The following is a 19,286-nucleotide window of genomic DNA, read 5'->3' on the forward strand; positions in this document are numbered from 1 at the left end:
AGGTCACAGGGCAAACCGTCACACTGGAAACTGTAGAGACAGGTGGTTGAGAATCACAGCTTCCCAACAGCAGAAACAGCCACTAGAGCCAGCAAATGATAGGAACGCTTACGGGGTAGCTGACTCATTTCAGAGAGTATGCTATCAAATAGCTTGAGAGAGAAAAACTCCTGGGGACCCAGGCTCTAGGAACCCCACCAGGTTCTCAGGGTGAAAAATCAATGAGAAAAATCCCTTGTTGCTTCTTGCAGAGGAAGGGAATACACAACCCTGAAGTGAGACCAAAGCATTCTGTTCTCCTTAAAAAAGAAGAAACGATTTACTGGACCCCAACCAACATGGGAGAAGGTAATACCCAACTCTGGCCTCCTCTCACCTTCCTATTTCACCTAAGGAAAGAAAAATGCTGGAAAGCATTTTGGAAGGTCACGGCCCAGGAGCCCAAGCTTACTAACAGAATTTTAGAAAACTTCTCCCCCTCCCACACCTCATCAATAGGGTTCCCACATGATAAGATTATAGCTAAAAAACTACAATGATCAAACACTACTAAGAAGGAATCTCTAAGAAACCCAAAGACAACGGGAAAGACAAAAACAAGAATAATGGAGGAAATTCTAGTCTATGAATCCTATATGTACAGCAAACAAACCTCACATTAAAGGCCTTTTTAACCTCAGTTCCTTTTTCCTAAGGCATCATGTCTGGCTTTCAACAAAATTACAAGGCAAACTAAAAGGCAAAAACATAGTCTAAAGAGACAAGGCAAGCAACAAAACCAGACTCAGGACAAAGCCTTTGGAATTACCAGAATGGGGATAGAAGATAACTCTGATTGATATGTGAAGGCTTTAGTGGAAAATTAGCCAACATGCAAGAAACCAACACATAATATAAGCAGAAAGAAGGCAACTCTAAGAATCAAAAGGAAATGTTAGAAATCCAAACAGATCAATATATGTCTTTGATGAGCATATCAGCAGATTTGACACAGTCATGTGAGCTTGAAGATAAGTCAACATAAACTTGACAAACTGAAAAACAAAGAGAAAAAAGAATTAAAATAATGGAACAGAATATCCAAAAACTATGGGACAACTACTATAGGTATAATATACACATAACAGGAATACCAGAGCCAAAAAAAAAAGAGGGAGAGAAAGGAACAGAAGAAATACTTCAAGTTCTAATGGCTGAGAATTTTCCAAATTTAATGATAGACCCAAACCACCAAACCAACATATCCACCTTGAATATTTACCAAAAGTTAAGGATAGGCTATTTACCTACAAGGATAATTACCAAAAAATTTGTACCTAGGTATACCATATTCAAACTGAAGAAAATCAAAGACAAAGAGTAAACATTTAAAGAATCCAGAGAGGAAAAAAAGACAAAACACTACTTATATATGAACAAGAATAAAAACTCCATTGGCCTTCTCTTCAGAAACCATGCACGGAAGAAGAGAATAGAATCAAATACTTAAGTGTTGAAGAAAAAAACCCACCAGCCACCAAGTCTACATCCAGCAAAATTATCCCTGACTTTCTCATACTAAGAAAAATTGAGGGAAACCATTGCCAATGGATTTGCTTTGAGAAAAAATATTAAAAGAAGTTCTTCAGGGGGTGCCTGAGTGGCTCAGTCGGTTAAGCATGACTCTTGGTTCTGGCTCAGGTCATGAGCTTGCGGTCGTGAGATCAAGCCCTGCACCATGCTGAGTGTGGAGCCTGCTTAAGATTCATTCTCTCCCTCTGTCCCTTCCCCCAGCTCCCACTCACACATGCATGCATGCACGCTCTCTCTAAAAAAAAAAAAAAAAAAAGCTCTTCAGAGGCAAATGGTAAACATCAGATAAAGGTCAGAAACTCAGAACTACATAAAGAAAGGTACACAATTAGAAAAGGAATAAAAGTTATATAAAGTTATTATTAAATAGTCACATAGATAACTTTATAATTATAGCAAACAATGTATTGGTTGATTATTGCTTATGGATACGTAAAATGAATGACAGCAATGTACTAAGTGACAAGAGGTAGGAATGAGGATACTGTTCACTAATTCAAAAAGATATATGCACCCCTATGTTTACTGCAGCATTATTAACAATAGTCAAGATATGGAAGCAGTCTAAGTGTCCATCAATGGACGAATGGATAAGGAAGACATGGTGTACATATATATACACACCCACATCCATGAATTATTACAGAGCCATAAAAAAGGATGATGTTATGTCATTTGAGACAATATGAATGGACCTAAAGTGTATTATGCTAAGTGAAATAAGTCAGACTGGGAAAGACAAATTTTATATGATTCCACTCATAAGTGGAATCTAAAACATAATAATAAATGAACGAACAAAAAACAGAATCAGACCTATAAATACAGAGAACAAACTGATGGTTGCCAGAAGGTAAGCATAAGTCACAGGAATAAAAGGCACATTGACTATAAGGAATACAGTCAATGATACTGTAATAGTGATGTATCAGGACAGATAGTATCCACCTTGTGGTGAACACAGCATAATGTATAACTTCGTCAAATCACTACATTGTATGCTTGAAACTGATGTAAAACTGTGTGCCAATGACACTCAAATCAATCAATCCATCAATCATTCATTCATTAAATGACATTGTAAAAAAAAAGAGAGAGAGAAAGAATACTGTTTACAGTGCCTGTACAATTAAGTAGTATAGTTGAAAGTAGATTTAAATTAGCTGTAAAGGGGCGCCTGGGTGGCTCAGTTGTTAAGCATCTGCCTTTGGCTCAGGTCATGATCCCAGGGTCCTGGGATCGAGCCCCGCATCCGGCTCCCTGCTCAGCGGGAAGCCTGCTTCTCCCTCTCCCACTCCCCCTGCTTGTGTTCCCTCTCTCACTGTCTCTCTCTGTCAAATAAATAAATAAAATCTTTTAAAAATTTTAAAAATAAAAAAATAAATTAGCTGTAAAGTATATTACAGACTCTTGGGCAACCACTAAAAAATTTAAAAAATATAACTGATACGCTAGGAGAGGTAAAAAAAAAAAAAAGAAAGAAAAATCTAACTCTCCACAAAAACCAGAGAAAGCAGAAAAAGACAAAAAAGAACAAAAAACCATGATAACAAATAGAAAAGCTATAAATAAGATAAAAATTCATCCAAGTATATTGATAATCATTTTAAATGTGAATGGTCTAAATATACCAATTAAAAGAGACTATCAGTTCTCCCTCTGCCTCTGTCTCTCTCTCTGTCTCTCATGAATAAATAAATAAAATCTTAAAAAAAAAAAAAAAAGAAAGAAAATTAAAAAAAAAAAGAGACTATCAGAGTGAATAAAAAATAAGATCTGATTCTATGTTGTCTGAAATAAACCCATTTTAAATATGAAGCCACTGATAGTTTAAAAGTAACAGAACAGAGAAAGATATACCATGCTAACACTTAAAAACAAAAAGGAAAAGCCAGATAGGCATATTAATTTCAGATAGACTTTAGAGCAAAGAATATTATCAAGGATAAATAGGGGATTACATAATGATAAAGGGATCACTTATCCAAGGAGACTTAATAATCCTCACTGTTCATGCACCTAACAACGGAGCATCAAAATACATAACGTAAAAGCTAACAGAACTGCAAGGAGAAACAGGCAAATGAATTATGGTAGTTGGACACTTCAACACCCCTCTATCAGTAACTGACAGGTCCAACAGGCAGAAAAACTAAGCAACATCAATCGTACCTAACTGACATTTGTAAAATACTTCATCAGCAGAATACATCAATAGAATACACATTCTTCTCAGGCTCACACAGAGCATTCACCAAGACAGACCACATTCTGGATCGTACAACACACCTTAACAGATTTAAAATAACAGGAGCACCTGGGTGGCTCAGTCAGTTAAGCGGCAGGCTCTTGGTTTTGGCTCAGGTCACAATCTCAAGGTCCTGGGATCAAGCCCCACGTCGGGCTCTGGGCTTAGCGGGGAGTCTGATTGAGGATTCTCTCTCTCCCTCTCCCTCTGCCCCCCTGCTCCCGCTGGAGCACTCTCTCACTCTCTTTTTCTCTCTCTAAAATAAATAATAAACCTTTTAAAAATTTTTTTAAATAACAGATATCAGGGGCGGCTGGGTGGCTCAGTCGGTTAAGTGTTTGACTCTTGATCTTAGCTCAGGTCTTGATCTCTGGGTCGTTAGTTCAAGCCCCGAGTTGGGCTCCATGCTGGGCCTGGAGCCTACTTAATTAAAAAACAAAAACAAAAACAAAACAGAAATCATATAATGTATGCTCTCAAACCACAATGAAGTTGAATTAAAAAATAGTAATAGAAAAATACCCAGAAAATCCCAAAATATGTAGAGATTAACAACATACTTCTAAATAATACATGGGTCAAAGAAGAAATCTCAAGAGAAATTTAAAATATTTTGAACTAAGTGAAAATGAACTACTATTTTAGTAAAATGTGTGGAATCCACGAAAAGCAGTGCTTATTAGGAAGCTTACAGCATTGATACATATATCAGAAAAGAATGAACATCTTTAAAACAAGTAATCTAAGCTTCCATTTTAGGACACCAGAAAAATGAGAACAAATTAAATCCAAAGCAAACAGAAGAAAAGAGATAATAAATACTAGAGCAGCATCGGGGCGCCTGGGTGGCTCAGTCGGCTCAGTCGGGCTCCCTGTTCAGTGGAGAGCCTGCTTCTCCCTCTCCCTCTGCCTGCCTCTCTGCCTACTTGTGTTCTCTCTCTCTGTCAAATAAATATATAAAATCTTTAATAAATAAATAAATAAATAAATAAATACTAGAGCAGGAACCAAGAAACTGAAAACAGGAAATCAATAGAGAATATCAAGTTGGTTCTTTGAAAGATCAATAAAATTGATAAACCTGCAGCCAAGTTAACCAGGAAAAAAAAAAAGCACAAATTACTAATATCAGAAATAAAAGGAAGGCCATCATTACTGATCTCGTTAATGTTAAAAAGGATAATAAAGGATTATGAAGAACTCTATATCCATAATCTACAGATGCAATGTAATCCCAATTAAAATCCTAGCAAGTTTATTCTGTGGATGTCAATAAATTAAAGTTTATACGGAAAGGCAAAAGACTCAGAATAGCCAATAAAATACTGAAGAAGAAAAACAAACTCAGAAAATTGACACTCCCCAACTTCAAAATTTACTATAAAGTCACTGTAATAAAGACAGTGTGGTACTGGTCAAAGAACAGAGAGATCAATGGAGCAGAAGAGGGCCTAGAAACAGACCCACGCGAATACAGTCGCTCTTTCACAAAGGAGCAAAAGTAATTCAGTGGAAAAAAGGTATCTTTTCAACAAGTGGTGCTTGGAGAACTAGACATCCACATGCCAAAAACAAACAAAAACAATCTAGACACAGAACTTACACCTTTCACAAGAATTAACTCAAAATGTATCACAGACCTAAATGTAAAATGCAAAACCTTAAGACTTCTAGCATACAACACAGGAGAAAATCAAGGTGGCCCCAGATTTGGAAATGACTTTTTAGATAGCACTAAACACACTATCCAGAAACAAAAAGGTAGTGAGACTTCACTAAAATTTAGAATTTCTCCTTTGTGAAAGATAATGGTAAGAAAATGAAAAGAGAAACGGACAAAATTTTTGCAAAACAAATATCTGACATAGGACTCCTATCTAATATACACAAATAACTTTTAAAACTCAACAATAAAACAACCCAATTAAAAAAAGGGCCAAAGAACTTAACAGACACCTCATCGAAGAAGATCTACAAATGGCAAATAAGCATGTGAAAATACTGTCTATATCATATGCCATTAAGGAATCAGAAATTAAAACAATGAGATACCACGACACATCTATTAGAATGGTTAAAATCCAGAGCACTCACACCACCAAATTCTGGTGAGGAGAAACAGAAACAACTCTCATACATCACTTGAAGGAACACAAAATGGTAGAGCCACTTTGGGAGACATTTTGTTAGTTTCTTATTAAACGAACTATACTCTTACCATATGATCTAACAATTGTGTTCCTTGGTATTTATGCAAATGAGTTAAAAAAACTGTAACCACACAAAAATCTGTACATGGATGTTTACAGCAGCTTTATTCCTAAGTGCCCAAACTTGGAAGCCACCAAGATGCCCTTCAGTGGGAGAATGGGTAAGTTAACTGTGGCACATGCAGACAATGGAGCGTTATTCAGTAATACAAAGATATATAAAAAAAACAAATGAATAAAAAAACAAAAAGCAGATCAGACTTGCAAATACAGAGAACAAACTGATGGTTGCCAGAGGGAAGAGGAGTAGGAGATTCAGGCTTTCAGTTATGGAGTAAGTCATGGGAATAAAATGTACAGTATGGGGTGGGCGCCTGGGTGGCTCAGTCGGTTAAGCATCTGACTCTTGATTTTGGCTCAGGTTGTGAGATCGAGCCCCACACTGGGGCTCCACGCTCATCGTGGAGCCTGCTTAAGATTCTCTCTCTCCCTCTGCCCCTCCCGCCACCCTACTCCCACTCGCTCTCTCTCTCAAAAAAAAAAAGAGAAAAAGAAAAAAAAAAAAAGGTACAACACGGGGAATACAGTCCGTGATACCATAATAGCGTTGTATGGTGACAGAGGATAGCTACACCTGCGGTGAGCACAGCATAAGGAAATCAGAAGTTTCATCACTACGTTGTACACCTGAAGCTAATATAACATTGTGTGTCAACTATACTAAAAAAAAATTTCTAAATAATAAAAAGATATGAGCCATCAAGCCAAGAAAAGACACAGAAGAACCTTAAATGCACATCGCTAAGTGAAAGAAGACTTTCTATAAAGATTACATACTATAGGATTTCAACTATATGACATTCTGGAAAAAACAGAACTACAGAGACATAAAATTCCAATGGTTGCCTGGGGTTTGCAGGGAGGTAATGAGGAAGAGAGAGAAAAGTAAGTGGAGTGCAGAGGATATTTAGGGCAGTGAAACCATCCTGTAAGACGTTACGCATTTGTTAAAACCCAGAGAATGTTACAACACGGAGGAAACTATGGACTACAGTTAATAATTTCTGGACACTGGCCCATCAATTTTAATAAATCACCACACTTATGTCAGATGTTAATGACAGGGGAAACTGCTTTAAAAAATAAAGTCCAATAAAAACAAAAACAGGAGGGGAGAGTATACACACAAAACAATGGTTTTTAGCAAGATCAGTGGGGATCTTAGTACTGACAACTGCGTGTAACATACCAACATACCAAGTCAGAAACTCTGAGCCATTCTAGTTCTCTCATTATTTGTATCCCCGAGAATCAGGATTCTCAGCACAGAAGACACACAACAGACGTGTAATGTAGAAGGAAAAGCCTTTGCAGTCCTATATTTGAATCAGAACTCACTAGATATTTTATCTTTAAAAATATGGTTTTAACTTAGCCCTATCCATTTAAAAAGTCCTAAAAAACACGAACGGCCCAGCAGTGAGGAGTACCCTAGAGCCCAGATTGGGGCTAATATTTATACTTCCCTCTAAGACAGACAAACAAAAACAGGGTTTCTGTTTTTGTTTTGTTTTTTAAGATTTTTTATTTATTTACTTGACAGAGAGAGAAAGAGAGCACAAGCAGGGGGAGCAGAAGGCAGAGGGAGAGGGAGAAGCAGGCTCCCCTCTGAGCAGGGAGCCCAATGCGGGGCTCATCCCAGGACCCTGGGATCATGACCTGAGCCAAAGGCAGACGCTTAACCGACTGAGCCACCCAGGCACCCTAACAGGGTTTCTTAGAGGAATGGCTGATCCTAGGTCTGGGGCTGGAATTTAGACACATCGGGAACAGCCTGGTACTGCAGATGGCAAGGAAGCGGTCAGAAGACAGTCCTTCCAATGGAAAGACCAGGTCAAGTGGATGGGAGAACCAACTAGAAGAGGCTCCCACAGGCCAAAAATGAACAAGAGGCGTTTGAACAGTGACTGCACAACTATGGTGTGGAAGGAGGCAAACTCACTGGTTTAAGCAAAACTTCTGCCACCTGTTTCCACACTCAGAGCTTCTCTTTTAATCAGTCTGGGGTGTGGCCTAAGCATTAGGAAGTTGAAAAGTTCCCTAGGTGGGTCTAATTTGCAGCCAAGTTGGCAAGCTAGTAGTAGAGAAGGTACTGACCGACAAACAAGGTACTTCTCAGAGACAGGCTTGAGGTGCAAACAAGCCTTCTGGGAAGAGGGCAACATACAGAACAAGCACCTGACCTGGCCAGCATGGGCTGCAAGATCTCATTACGCATTAACAACATTCACCCTTTGCCCGTTGTAGAAGTTTCGAGAGTCTTGCCCATTTTGGTGATTCTTGCCTTCCATTTTTAAAAGTATGGAAGAGCACATTCCTGACCCAACAATTCCATTCCTGGGTCCATAACCTACAGAAATGATTATGTGTGTTCACCCAAAGACCTGGGTTCAGAGGTTCAAAGCAGCACCATTCATGACCGCCCTCATCTGGAAATGACCCAAATGTCTGGCCACAGGGGAGTGAAGGAATGAACTGAGGCAGAACTCACACGCTGGACCTAAAGCCAACTTTACAGCATGAATGAACCTCACATGATGTTAAGCAAGAGAATCAGATACTCAAGAGTGAGCACATATAATCCTCTTTTATTTAATGATGTATAAAAAGAGGCAAAACTATGTTTTCGGAGTCAGGACAGTGTGCATCCTTGAAGGGATAATGAGCGGGAGGTGCAAGGCTTCCCAGGCTGTTGGTTTAAAAATGTGTCACGCTGTACTGTGACATATACACTGATCCAAATGAATGCTTCAATAAAGTGTTTCTGGGGCGCCTGGGTGGCTCAGTTGGTTAAGCCACTGCCTTCGGCTCAGGTCATGATCCTGGAGTCTCGGGATCGAGTCCCGCATCGGACTCCCTGCTCGGCGGGGAGTCTGCTTCTCCCTCTGACCCTCCCCTTCTCATGCTCTCTCTCAAATAAATAAATAAAATCTTTAAAAAAAAAAAAAAAAAAGGGCGCCTGGGTGGCTCAGTCGTTAAGCGTCTGCCTTCGGCTCAGGTCATGATCCCAGGGTCCTGGGATCGAGTCCCACATCAGGCTCCCTGCTCAGCAGGAAGCCCGCTTCTCCCTCTCCCACTCCCCCTGCTTGTGTTCCTGCTCTCGCTGTCTTTCTCTGTCAAATAAATAAATAAAATCTTTAAAAAAAATAAATAAATAAATAAATAAAAAAAAATAAAGTGTTTCTGAAGTGGATTTTTTTTTTTAAAGTATGTGTAAGTGTTTGAGAAAGAAGGTTCCTGTTTCCTTGGCCCAGTCAGCATGGGCAGGTCAGCATCCCCAAATGCATTCCTACATCAATACAGAATTATTAGCCCACAGAGAGCAGGTACCACGGCTTCTAGAACAGGACTGGACTGTCAGTAGCCACTCTGTGTACGCTTGCCGAGTTAGCTGTTTCATCTTTGTAGGTACATGTGCCTGTCAAAAATGGTGGTGACATGAGGCCAGACAACGTAAGCTAAGAGCACAGTTTCTAAAGCCTGACTACCTGGGTTCAAATCCTGGCTCTATTCTTATTAGCTGTGTGACCGGAAGCAAGTTACCTTTAGTTCAGCTCTAAACTGGATGATGAGGATGACAACAATCATAATGAAACTGTGGGTTTAAAAGAAATAATCAGTAAGGGGCGCCTGGGGGGGCTCAGTCGGTTAAGCGTCTGACTTTGGCTCGGGTCATGATCCCGGGGTCCTGGGATCGAGCCCCGTGTTGGGAATCCATGCTCAGCGGGGAGTCTGCTTGAGATTCTCTCTCTCTCCCTCTCCTGCTGCCCCTCCCCTGCTTGCATGTGCTCTCTCAAAAATAAATCTTTAAAAAAAATAATCCATAAGGAGAGCTTAGTACAATAACCTGGCACATGGTAAGCAATGTATTTGTATAGTATGTATATATAGCATATTTTAATTATATTATCAATTATTTTGAAAGCTTCTGATAAAGGATGCACAATTGGAAGGATACAAATATATAACAGGTTAAACAGGTATCTTCCTCATAACCTGAGGGCTTAAATATTTACAGCTCTGAAAAAAATCACTTGACATATGAGTATCTGCAAAACCACCACTCATATACTGTGGTTGCAAAGCATGTTACCAGTCTCTGGTGTGAGAGGCCAAGACCCCTTCCCAATTACCTGGTGTGATGTGTGCCTTTCATTTGACTCACTTTAGCTGTAAAATTATAAACTATTCTGAGTCCAGAGAAATAATTAACAGATATGAAAAGAAATATAGTAAATGAAAAGGTTCTTTATGAAGTACAGGTAGATTATAACTAAAGTTAACATTTCATGTATTCAGGTTTATTCTAAGAACCAGTATTTCCCCAACAGAATCTCTCCAGCACCATACTTCACAGTGTTTTAAGCTAACGTTCTGTTTGAGGACAGAAAAAATGAATCCATATACAGTAAAAAGATCTCACATCTGATCATTAAATTCAGTTAAAATTAATGGTTTTTCAGAAAACCGTAAGGAAAGGGGGAGGGTCACATTGACCAGATAAAAAAGTTGCTTCTAGTGTTTTCTTCAACCATTAAAATTCAGCAACAGCATGATAAACCTACGCTTCCGAGCTGGCAGGGCTGGCCGAATGACACGTTTTATTTGCCTAGTACAGTGTTTTTAAAGAATTCTGCAACTGAAGGCCTTGAAGTCAGGCCTGTGGCGCCAGTCAGCCCCGAAAATCACCACTCTTTCACATCTGAACCAGCCCCTGTCGCACTTCAGGGGTGCAAACAACACGGCACAGTGTATGGAACAAAGTGTGGGCCACACTTCAGCGTGAACTCCCACTCCACCACTACCTGTGTGGTGCTGGGGCTCCAGAGAACTTTCTGCTTCCCCAGCCGGTAGAACACGGACAATTATCATCTGCCCGGAAGGGTGATATTATAAAAGCATAAGCAACCTAAGCACTCACGCACAGATCATTCAGCACCTCTCATGCAGATGCTATGAGCTGAACTGTGGCCCCCTAAACTTTGTATGCTGAAGCCCAACCCCCAGTGTCTCAGAATGTGCCCCGATGTGGAGACAAGACTTGTAATGAGGTGATGAAGTTAAAACGAGGCCATTCAAGTGAGCTGTAATCCAAGCGACTGGTGTCCTTCTGAGAAGAGGGAAGTGGACACGCAGAGAAACACCACGGCCGTGGGTCCACAGGGGAAAGACCACGTGAGGACACCGCCAGAGCTGAGGGGAAACCCAGCCCTGCAAACGCTGTGGTCTCGGACTCCCAGCCTCCAGCACTGTGAGACGTAAATGCCTGTTCTTTAAGCCCCCCGGTCTGTGCTATTTTGTATGGAAGCCCCTAGCAGACTAATAAAGCAGAGAATGTTACACCTTCCTGTATCTTCCTGGTTTAACCAATACCTCAAATCCAAAATACCGTTTCACATTGTCAAGCAGCTCACCCTGGTGACATCTGCCCAAGGGGGGCCCTGCAGATTCCATTTCTCCCTCATGTTTCATGGGGCAAACACACTGATGGGTCAGCACCTCTCCATTCAGAAGCCCCTGGGCCTCCGGGCCTTGCTTTGGGCCGGCAAGGCGGTTATGAAACACGCCAATACTACAGATACTCTGGATTAGACAGAACCTAACAGAGGTGAGGTTTCTTGGACTGTGAGTTTCATGCGTGAAGTACCATAAAAGGGGCATGAGGAGGCATGAGGAGAAAGGATGCAACTACCCAGGTAGCAGTGGACGATGGGGCAGGAGATGGTGTGTAGGCTCCCGAGGAAGCTTGGAGCAAAACACAGAAGCTCAACACTGACCCCTGCCGGCCAGGCACTTGATCTCCACAGACTGCTCCTCGGCCCCATCTTTATGCTCTTTTGCTTTAAAAAATAAAAAACCAACCTGCGCAAACTTGCTATTCAAGGAAGCAAAGGTGACGCAGAGAAATCATCTCTAGTTTTTGCTTGGTAACAGTGGATCTCGTATACTGAGATCAAATTTCTTTGAACCAGGTTTATGTAAATTTATGGAAAGAAGAGGCAGGATATGGCTCTCGATTATTATCCATACCAATTCTAGCACTAATTATCACAATAAAGAGCTGACGATAATGGCAAAGCAGTGGGTGTTACGGTTTCTGACGATAAAAATCTAACTACCTCAGATTCATTAGACAGCTTACAGTTTTCTTAACGTAGCAAATACTACTTTATCAATGGACAATTAAAGATTCAATATGTAGGAAACTCCCAAAGAGACTTGGCTTGGATAGCACCCATCCTGGAAAAAAAATGATAATAAATTCAATAAACAGCTATTGGAGGATATATGGTATTTTACTTATTAGTTGAAAAAATGGCTAACATTTTTTAATGCCTGTCATTCTCAAAAGCCACAAGCACATCACAACCGAAATCCTATGAAATGCCCCGCTGCCTCCCCAGACACCTCCCACGTTGTCCAGGGCTCAGAATTTGCCAGGTGAGGCCACCGTTTTCCTCCTGGCCCTGTCACATCAGACATACCCATCTAACTTCTCGGGAATTCTCAAGCAGGTAAGCAAAGAGGCACTGGGTGCCCAGACGTAATCAAACAGAGAGACAAGCAGGTAAAGGTCACCGGAAAAAGCACCATTACTGAGAATTCTAAAAACTAAAGAGACATGGTTTTCCATTTTTTACACACAGATAAAACAGATTTTTAAAATACCAGTAATAGTGCATATTAAGACTAATATGTGCCATGCTATTGAATGAAAGTTTGTGTCCCCCCAAAATTCATATACTGACACCTAACACCCATCTGTGATGGGATGAGGAGGTGGGGGGCCTTTGGGAAGTAACTAGGTCATAAGAGTGGAGCACTCGGGAATGGGATTAGTGTCCTTATAAAAGACACCTGAGAGAGGTCCCTTACCCCTTTCACCCTAGGAGGACGCTGAGGACACAGCGGTCTATGAGCCAGGAAGTAAATCCTCACCAAATACCGAACCTGCCTGTGCCTTGATCTTGGACTTCCAGCCTCCAGAAATGTAAGAAATAAATTTCTGTTGCTTGTAAGCCACCCAGCCTTGGTCCTGCTACAGGAGCCCAAGTGGACTGAGACAGGCCAGATTCCATACTAGCTACTTGACAGATGACAACTCACGGCAATTCTACAAGGTCTACTAATTTTACTACTCCCGTTTTATAGATGCATGAGGCACTGAGAAGTTAAGTGACTTGCCCAAGGTTACACAACTGGGGGGGATAAAAAGCTGCTTACCAAAAAAGAGGCCATGGCTGACATGTCCTATCATGGCTGAAATGTCAAAAGACTGAAAAATAGTAAAAGCTCGTTATTAGTTCAGTCACACCAAAAGGGGTCCCAATTATTCGTAATTTATTTCTTGTCTGGGGGAGACATTTTCAGTGTTTACACTGTCCTGAAATCAAAAATAGAATCCCGAACAGTTTGTAGCCTGCTCCTGCTGGTTGTAACAGGCCTTCCCTCTGGAGAGTTGGGGCGAGGTCTGCGAAAGGGGAGTCCGAGGATATGTTCCTCCTCTGCTACGTTTTCTAGCCTAGCTCACCCCAACTCTTAACTGAGAGCAATCCTTCGTCAGTGAACTTTCTCCAAGCACTGGACAAGTGCACACCAGGCCCGGAAGAGCTACTGAAACCAGGCTGATGGGATGGTGGGTTAAAATTAGCACCTGGGGAGCTTCTCAGAGGAGGTGACCCAAGACTGGAGCCATGTGGATGGACAGGTCATTCCTTCCTTCAGCAAGTGCTAACTGCCAAGGGGTGGAGGAGGCTGGCTTGGGAGAAAAGGGAAAAGGGCTTCCCAGGCCAAGATCCCGCAGGTTGAAAAATACAAAGATGGGCATATCTGAGCAACTTAGAAAAATAAAAAAGGAAAGGTCTTACTAAAGATCACAGCTAACATGACATGGTCTTCCCAGCTCCTTTCTCTTTCCTCAGAGACAGCCTGCATTGATAAAAACTCCTAACAGGGTGACCACTTCCAGGTTTAACAGGGCTTTTGAAACAGCCCTTCCAGAAAACCCGTGATTACGTTTGTTGATTATTTTGCATGGTTCTTTAGCAAGACCACTGCCTCGAAGGCAGGTTATTTTTCTTTTTTATAATTTATCTGAAAGATTCTTTAGTCTAACCTAGGGGGAAAAAACAAAAACAAAAACAAAAAAAACCTGATAAAGGTTTGACCATCTAGAGGGCAATAAACTTGAAGAGATTAAAAAAAAAAAAAAACGTCACAAAAGACTTAAATAAAAGAAATGAAAAAAGTCTCCCTGGCTACTAATGGAATTCTCTGCTCCCACGGAAGCTGATTACAGGAGCCTTCAAAAGCAGCTTTATCACCCAGGTGAGGACAGCCGCAGTGTGGCAGAGTTCCTCCATGAGATCTCTTCAATAAAGAGAACAAAATTGCTACCATTACTCTTAGAAGCATTAAGGAGAACGGGTGTGCAGATTTCATGCCATGTGGGAGGAAAAAAAATAGGAAGGAAAATAAAATGAAGGGGTAATTTCAAAGAAACAGCAATCTAAATCTTTAAGAATCCTGGGCAAAAGCGCCAAATGTTCCAGGATCTATTAAGCCACCAGAAAAAACATCAACATAGGACAAAAAGGCCTGAGCCAGATTCATTAGCCATGCTCTCCTTGGTCCAGTCCATCGACTATGTCGGAACCAGTTACATCTGAGGCTTCCCCGGCTCTATCTGGATGTTCCTATCAGAGTTAACATTCAGTACGTGCTCACTCAGTACCAGGCTGGGCGCTAAGCGCTAGACATGCTTCAGTGCCCTTAAGCACTGATCCAGTCCTAACAAGTGCGTACCTACATTTCCATGTGATGAAGAGGACTCAAGGCTCAGAAAGGTTAAGCAGCTTCTCTAAAGTACACAGCACTACGCACAAGATGGAGAATCTGAGTCCAGCCTATGCAACTCCAAGGCCCCACTGGTAAGCACTGCCTCTCAGAGAGGGATCTGACTGCATCGAGAATCTGGCTCAACGCAAAATTAGAATCTGTCTGATGTCTGTCTCCAGCCTATGAAGTTTTCCCCATCAGAAAGCTTTTGGTACCTGAACTCCCAAAAACATTTTTTCAAGGCCCTTTACTGTCTCCAAGGAAGTAAAGTGCTGCATTTATATGACACAATTCTCCCAAGCAAAAAGACAGATAGTTCATGTGCTTAGAGTAAGAACAAAATGGGAATTTTGTTTTTCAAAACTTAATTCTTATCTTTTGAGAAACTCAACAAAGTAAGGATAATGAAGGAAAAGCTTGAGACACAATAACCATTCTCTGTCCATGCGAGTGAACTCTTCCCTGTGTTTAATCTTCATAGTAAGACACAAAACCTCATGAATAGTTAAAACTTTACTAGTAAAGAAATAAGGGAATTCTTACGCTATAGTTTATGCAACCATGTCAAATATTTTAATATATAAGATGTTCAAATATATCCAGGAAGCATTATGTGCATCACCAATAAATGAATGGGGGAATGGGCTTCTGAAAGCATCCTGGAAACTTCCAGGCTCCACGAGACCAGAGGTCAGGGAGTTTTGATAGAAAGCAGCCACTCTTTGGGTCTACACACACCACACACCACAGAGGCTGGAGAAGGTCAAATCTCCAAATTCACTTCCACCGAACTCCCCAAGAAGCAGCCTTGTTCTTCCTCAAGCTACTTCTCTGGGAGAACAGAAGAAAGATCTTGCTTTTCACCACCTAATACTACACCGGAAACATCTTTTTCAGGAAGCAAGTGGCTATCTTTTCTTCTTCAGTACAAGGCAAGGCTTCAAAGAGATAATGCAAGTGAACCAAAATAGCTATGCTGCTCTCCCTACTTATAAATATTACATAAAGAATCCTCTTCACAGCCAAGGGCTATGAAGTTCCCCTGCAGTGCTGAGGAACAGAGAGCCATGGGGCCAAAAGTATAGCGGAGCCGGGCCTCCTGCTTGTGCTCACCATCCTTTATTACAGCAGAGCCCCCCATGCTCACCACGACCTAGGCAGAGCTGGGAAGGGGCAGTGCAAGCACACATCCAGATCTGCAATGGCCAATTCAGTCCCAGACACAGCGGCTCTGTTGCTGTCACCAAGAAGCCATCACCACTTGAGAGAGGCCAACTCATCTCAAGAGGCTAAGATGCTAATGAGTACAAAAGCTAAAGCTCAGTGGCAGGAATCTTCCTGAGAGTTACCAAATGCAGACTGTCTATGACTTCTCACCCCCTGTCCTTTTGCAGAGATGTATCAAGAGCCCCAACCCCAACCTGTCCTGGGCACAAACCATGGGTTCACAGTAAATTTGACTCTGCTCTCTCCATACCTAACGAGCAATGCATCATCTTTTAGGGTCTCCTGGACATCTCCCCTCCTTCTCCAATGTCACGTCCTGGTCTGGATCTCATCAAACCTCAGGCCTAATCCATCAGGCTCTCCTTCATCCATCCAACATTTTGGAGCACCTACTGTGTTCCAGGCACTATAAAGAAGGCAAATATGAGTAATGCACAGCAATATTCCCCCCACTCTCCGATGTGGACGAGAGACATTTAGATTAAGAACACATCACAATCTCGTATAACAATAGCCATGAAGCAAGGCATATCCACCTTCACAGAGGAGGGGATGACTGTTAGCTTGACACCGACAGAGAAGGCTTCACAAAGGCTACGGTGTCTGGGCTGACTCCTGACAGATAAGTGAGAGGATGTGGGGGGAAGAGGAGAGGAAGGATACGATACTTCTAAGGCACAAGGACCTGAAAGAGTGTGCCCTGGTTCAAGGAGGGCAATTCGTTCAGCATGGCGGGGACGACAAAGGCATGCAAGGGATAGGAACTAAGGTAGGTTTGGGTCAGATTCAGAAAGGCTTTGCATGTCACGCCAAAGAACTTGGGGCATTACTGTCGGTAATGAACAACCAGAAGCGTTTAAGGGAGAAGGTCCAAACTGAAGCCACATTCGGCCTGAAGACGTGTTTTATTTCACCTATAAAGTATGTTTAAAATATTGGAATTAGTTGCCAACATCTAAAAATTAGGAAATTTCATGTCAAAATCTGAACTCTTGTCTTCTTAACAACAACTACGGCAACACTAGGCCAACAGCCCCAGGTGGTGACAATTGTCTGGATGTGAGGAGCAGGTGTAGCAGCCATCCCTCTTCTGACAGGATACTTTTTATGAAGTTCATGACCACACTGACCTTGGCCCCAAAAGATACCTGAGCTGCAATCTCTGGTTTAAAGGAGAGTTACACGGTAAGATACGTTGCAGAAAAATAACACTAGAAAGCAATACAGTGAGTAAACCACAGGGTCAGCAAAACTGGAGGCAAGAGGCCAAGCACAAGGAGGAGGTAACAAACGCCTCAACTAAGGAGAAAAAAAGAGCCAGAAAAGGGTAAGGAGCCAAGAAAGGTTTAACATACTGCAGGCATAAGAACAGTTATCACAGAACTTTTGTGTGGCAATTGTTGAAGGGTCGAAGACTATATGATGAGAAAGGAGGCGTAATTCAAAAGTGATTTTCAATAAAAATAAAGTGGGTTTTAAGTAAACTATGTGGGAAATCCACCCAAATGCCAACAATTCGCATAGACAACGGTGAGGTCCAGCAACAACTGTCTATGATTCTTACCCTGGACTCTCAGGTTCGTCCTCCAGTCGGGACGGAACGTACCCTGATTGCTAACTTTCTGAGCTAAGCTCTCTCGACAGGTGATGCTTACAAGCAGGGCGTGACGATGTGAATCATTATAACCTCTCATACCGCGGCCGGCAGCTACTTGGAAAATTTAAAAACCCTCCGGGTGCTGCAAGGGGAAGGCCCAGCCCCAGAACTTACACAAGCCGTTGACATCCAGCATGTTGGAGATGCCCCGGTCACTCATGTCCACTTCCGGCTGGTTCTTCTCCCGGCTCTCCTCCACCAACTTTTTCAGAGACTTGGACATATTCTGTACCAAACGACAACAACGAAGCACGTGGGCGACGGCCGGGGGGGGGGGGTGCAGGGATAGAAAGGGGAGACGCCGCGGGCTGGCACTGTCCAGTTTTGCCCTAGCCTTGGAAGGTGGGCATCAGCGGGCAGGGTCCCGGTGCAGGAGGGGGGGGGGACGGGGCGGGGCGGGGCGGGGGAGTGGGAGGCGTCCGATACCGCTCCGGCAGCGCGCAGAGTGGCGAACCCAAGTGCGATGCCACACACACTCACCGCGGAGGGCAGCGCCTAACAAGCTGGGCAAGGGAAGCACAGGTTTCCGCAGGGCGCACCTCAGTGGCAAGAGATGCACTCGGTCAGTGCAAAACGCGGACCGGAACGAGGAACACGCCCTGTCCCGGAGCTCGGCGCAGGCGCACACCCTGCGGCTCGCAGCTCCACGCCCCGCCCGCGCCTGACCCTTCCCAAATTAGGAGAACAGTTCACTAGACGTGGCTCTAGGGTGAGGCTCCGCCCACAAAGGAATGTGTACCCCGCGGCCGACCAATCACATCCGTCATTTGGCCTCGAGACTCCGCCCCACCCCGAGCTTTATCCGTCCCCCTGGAATGCGCTCGGGTTTGCCATTCGGAGAGGACTGGGCTTGGCGCAAGCGCACTAGGGTTGGCGCAGGCTCAGTTCATGGGCCGAAGCGCGGAGAGCTGTGGGCGGAAGCGGGAAAGTTTGGGGCGGGAGTGTGGAGTAAGAGGGTTGTAGCTGAACTTGGGAACTGGGGAAGCGAGAAGTTGTGTGTCTGTGTCCTGCTTCTTTAACTGTGGTTCGGTTTTCAGAAGTCGCTATCCTGAGTCTCGTCCCCACAGTCGTGCCTCTCGCTGAATCATGAGCTTCTCCAATACAAGAACCGCATCTGTATTCCCAGCACCCAGCTGGGAATCACGGACCTCTGTGTCACGTGAAGGGGACTCGTACTGCGCTCAAAATTATGCCATATTTTAATTTGCATTCTATTGAATGATGAATTTTTTATACAATCTTCATTGTTGGGTTTTTTTTTAGTAGACTTTCTGCTTTTCTTTTTCTTCCTGTGACTTTTTTACCTTATCTTTAAGAACATACAGTTTTTCATGCCTTTCTGTTGCTTGAAATTCAACGAATTCTTTTTTTAAAAAAGACTTTATTTATTTACTTACTTATTGAAGAGAGAGAGGGGGAGAGCACGCACAAGCAGGGGGGAAAGGTGGAGATTCCCCACAGAGCAAGGGAGCCA

At 42.6% G+C, this 19,286-nt stretch overlaps 1 protein-coding gene across 4 annotated transcripts in view; it reads right to left on the reverse strand.

Annotated features, from left to right (window-relative positions):
- RSU1 (Ras suppressor protein 1) overlaps positions 1–18,479 on the reverse strand; it is a 192,343-nt gene extending 173,864 nt beyond the window's left edge. Inside the window, exons 1-2 of one of the 4 annotated variants that reach the window (XM_036097051.2) lie at positions 18,293–18,479; positions 17,927–18,038 (exon numbers count right to left, since the gene is read on the reverse strand). In XM_036097051.2, the coding sequence (XP_035952944.1) occupies positions 17,927–18,035 (109 nt within the window). In that variant the 5' untranslated portion in view covers positions 18,036–18,038; positions 18,293–18,479. Of the gene's footprint in view, positions 1–16,405; positions 16,562–17,926; positions 18,039–18,238 lie in introns of those variants that run through there. The other 3 variants (XM_036097050.2, XM_036097049.2, XM_036097055.2) reach the window with 3 other exon arrangements.
- Between the last annotated feature and the right edge of the window lie 807 nt (positions 18,480–19,286).

Source organism: Halichoerus grypus, chromosome 6 (assembly GCF_964656455.1).
Source record: "Halichoerus grypus chromosome 6, mHalGry1.hap1.1, whole genome shotgun sequence".
Classification (NCBI taxonomy): domain Eukaryota; kingdom Metazoa; phylum Chordata; class Mammalia; order Carnivora; family Phocidae; genus Halichoerus; species Halichoerus grypus.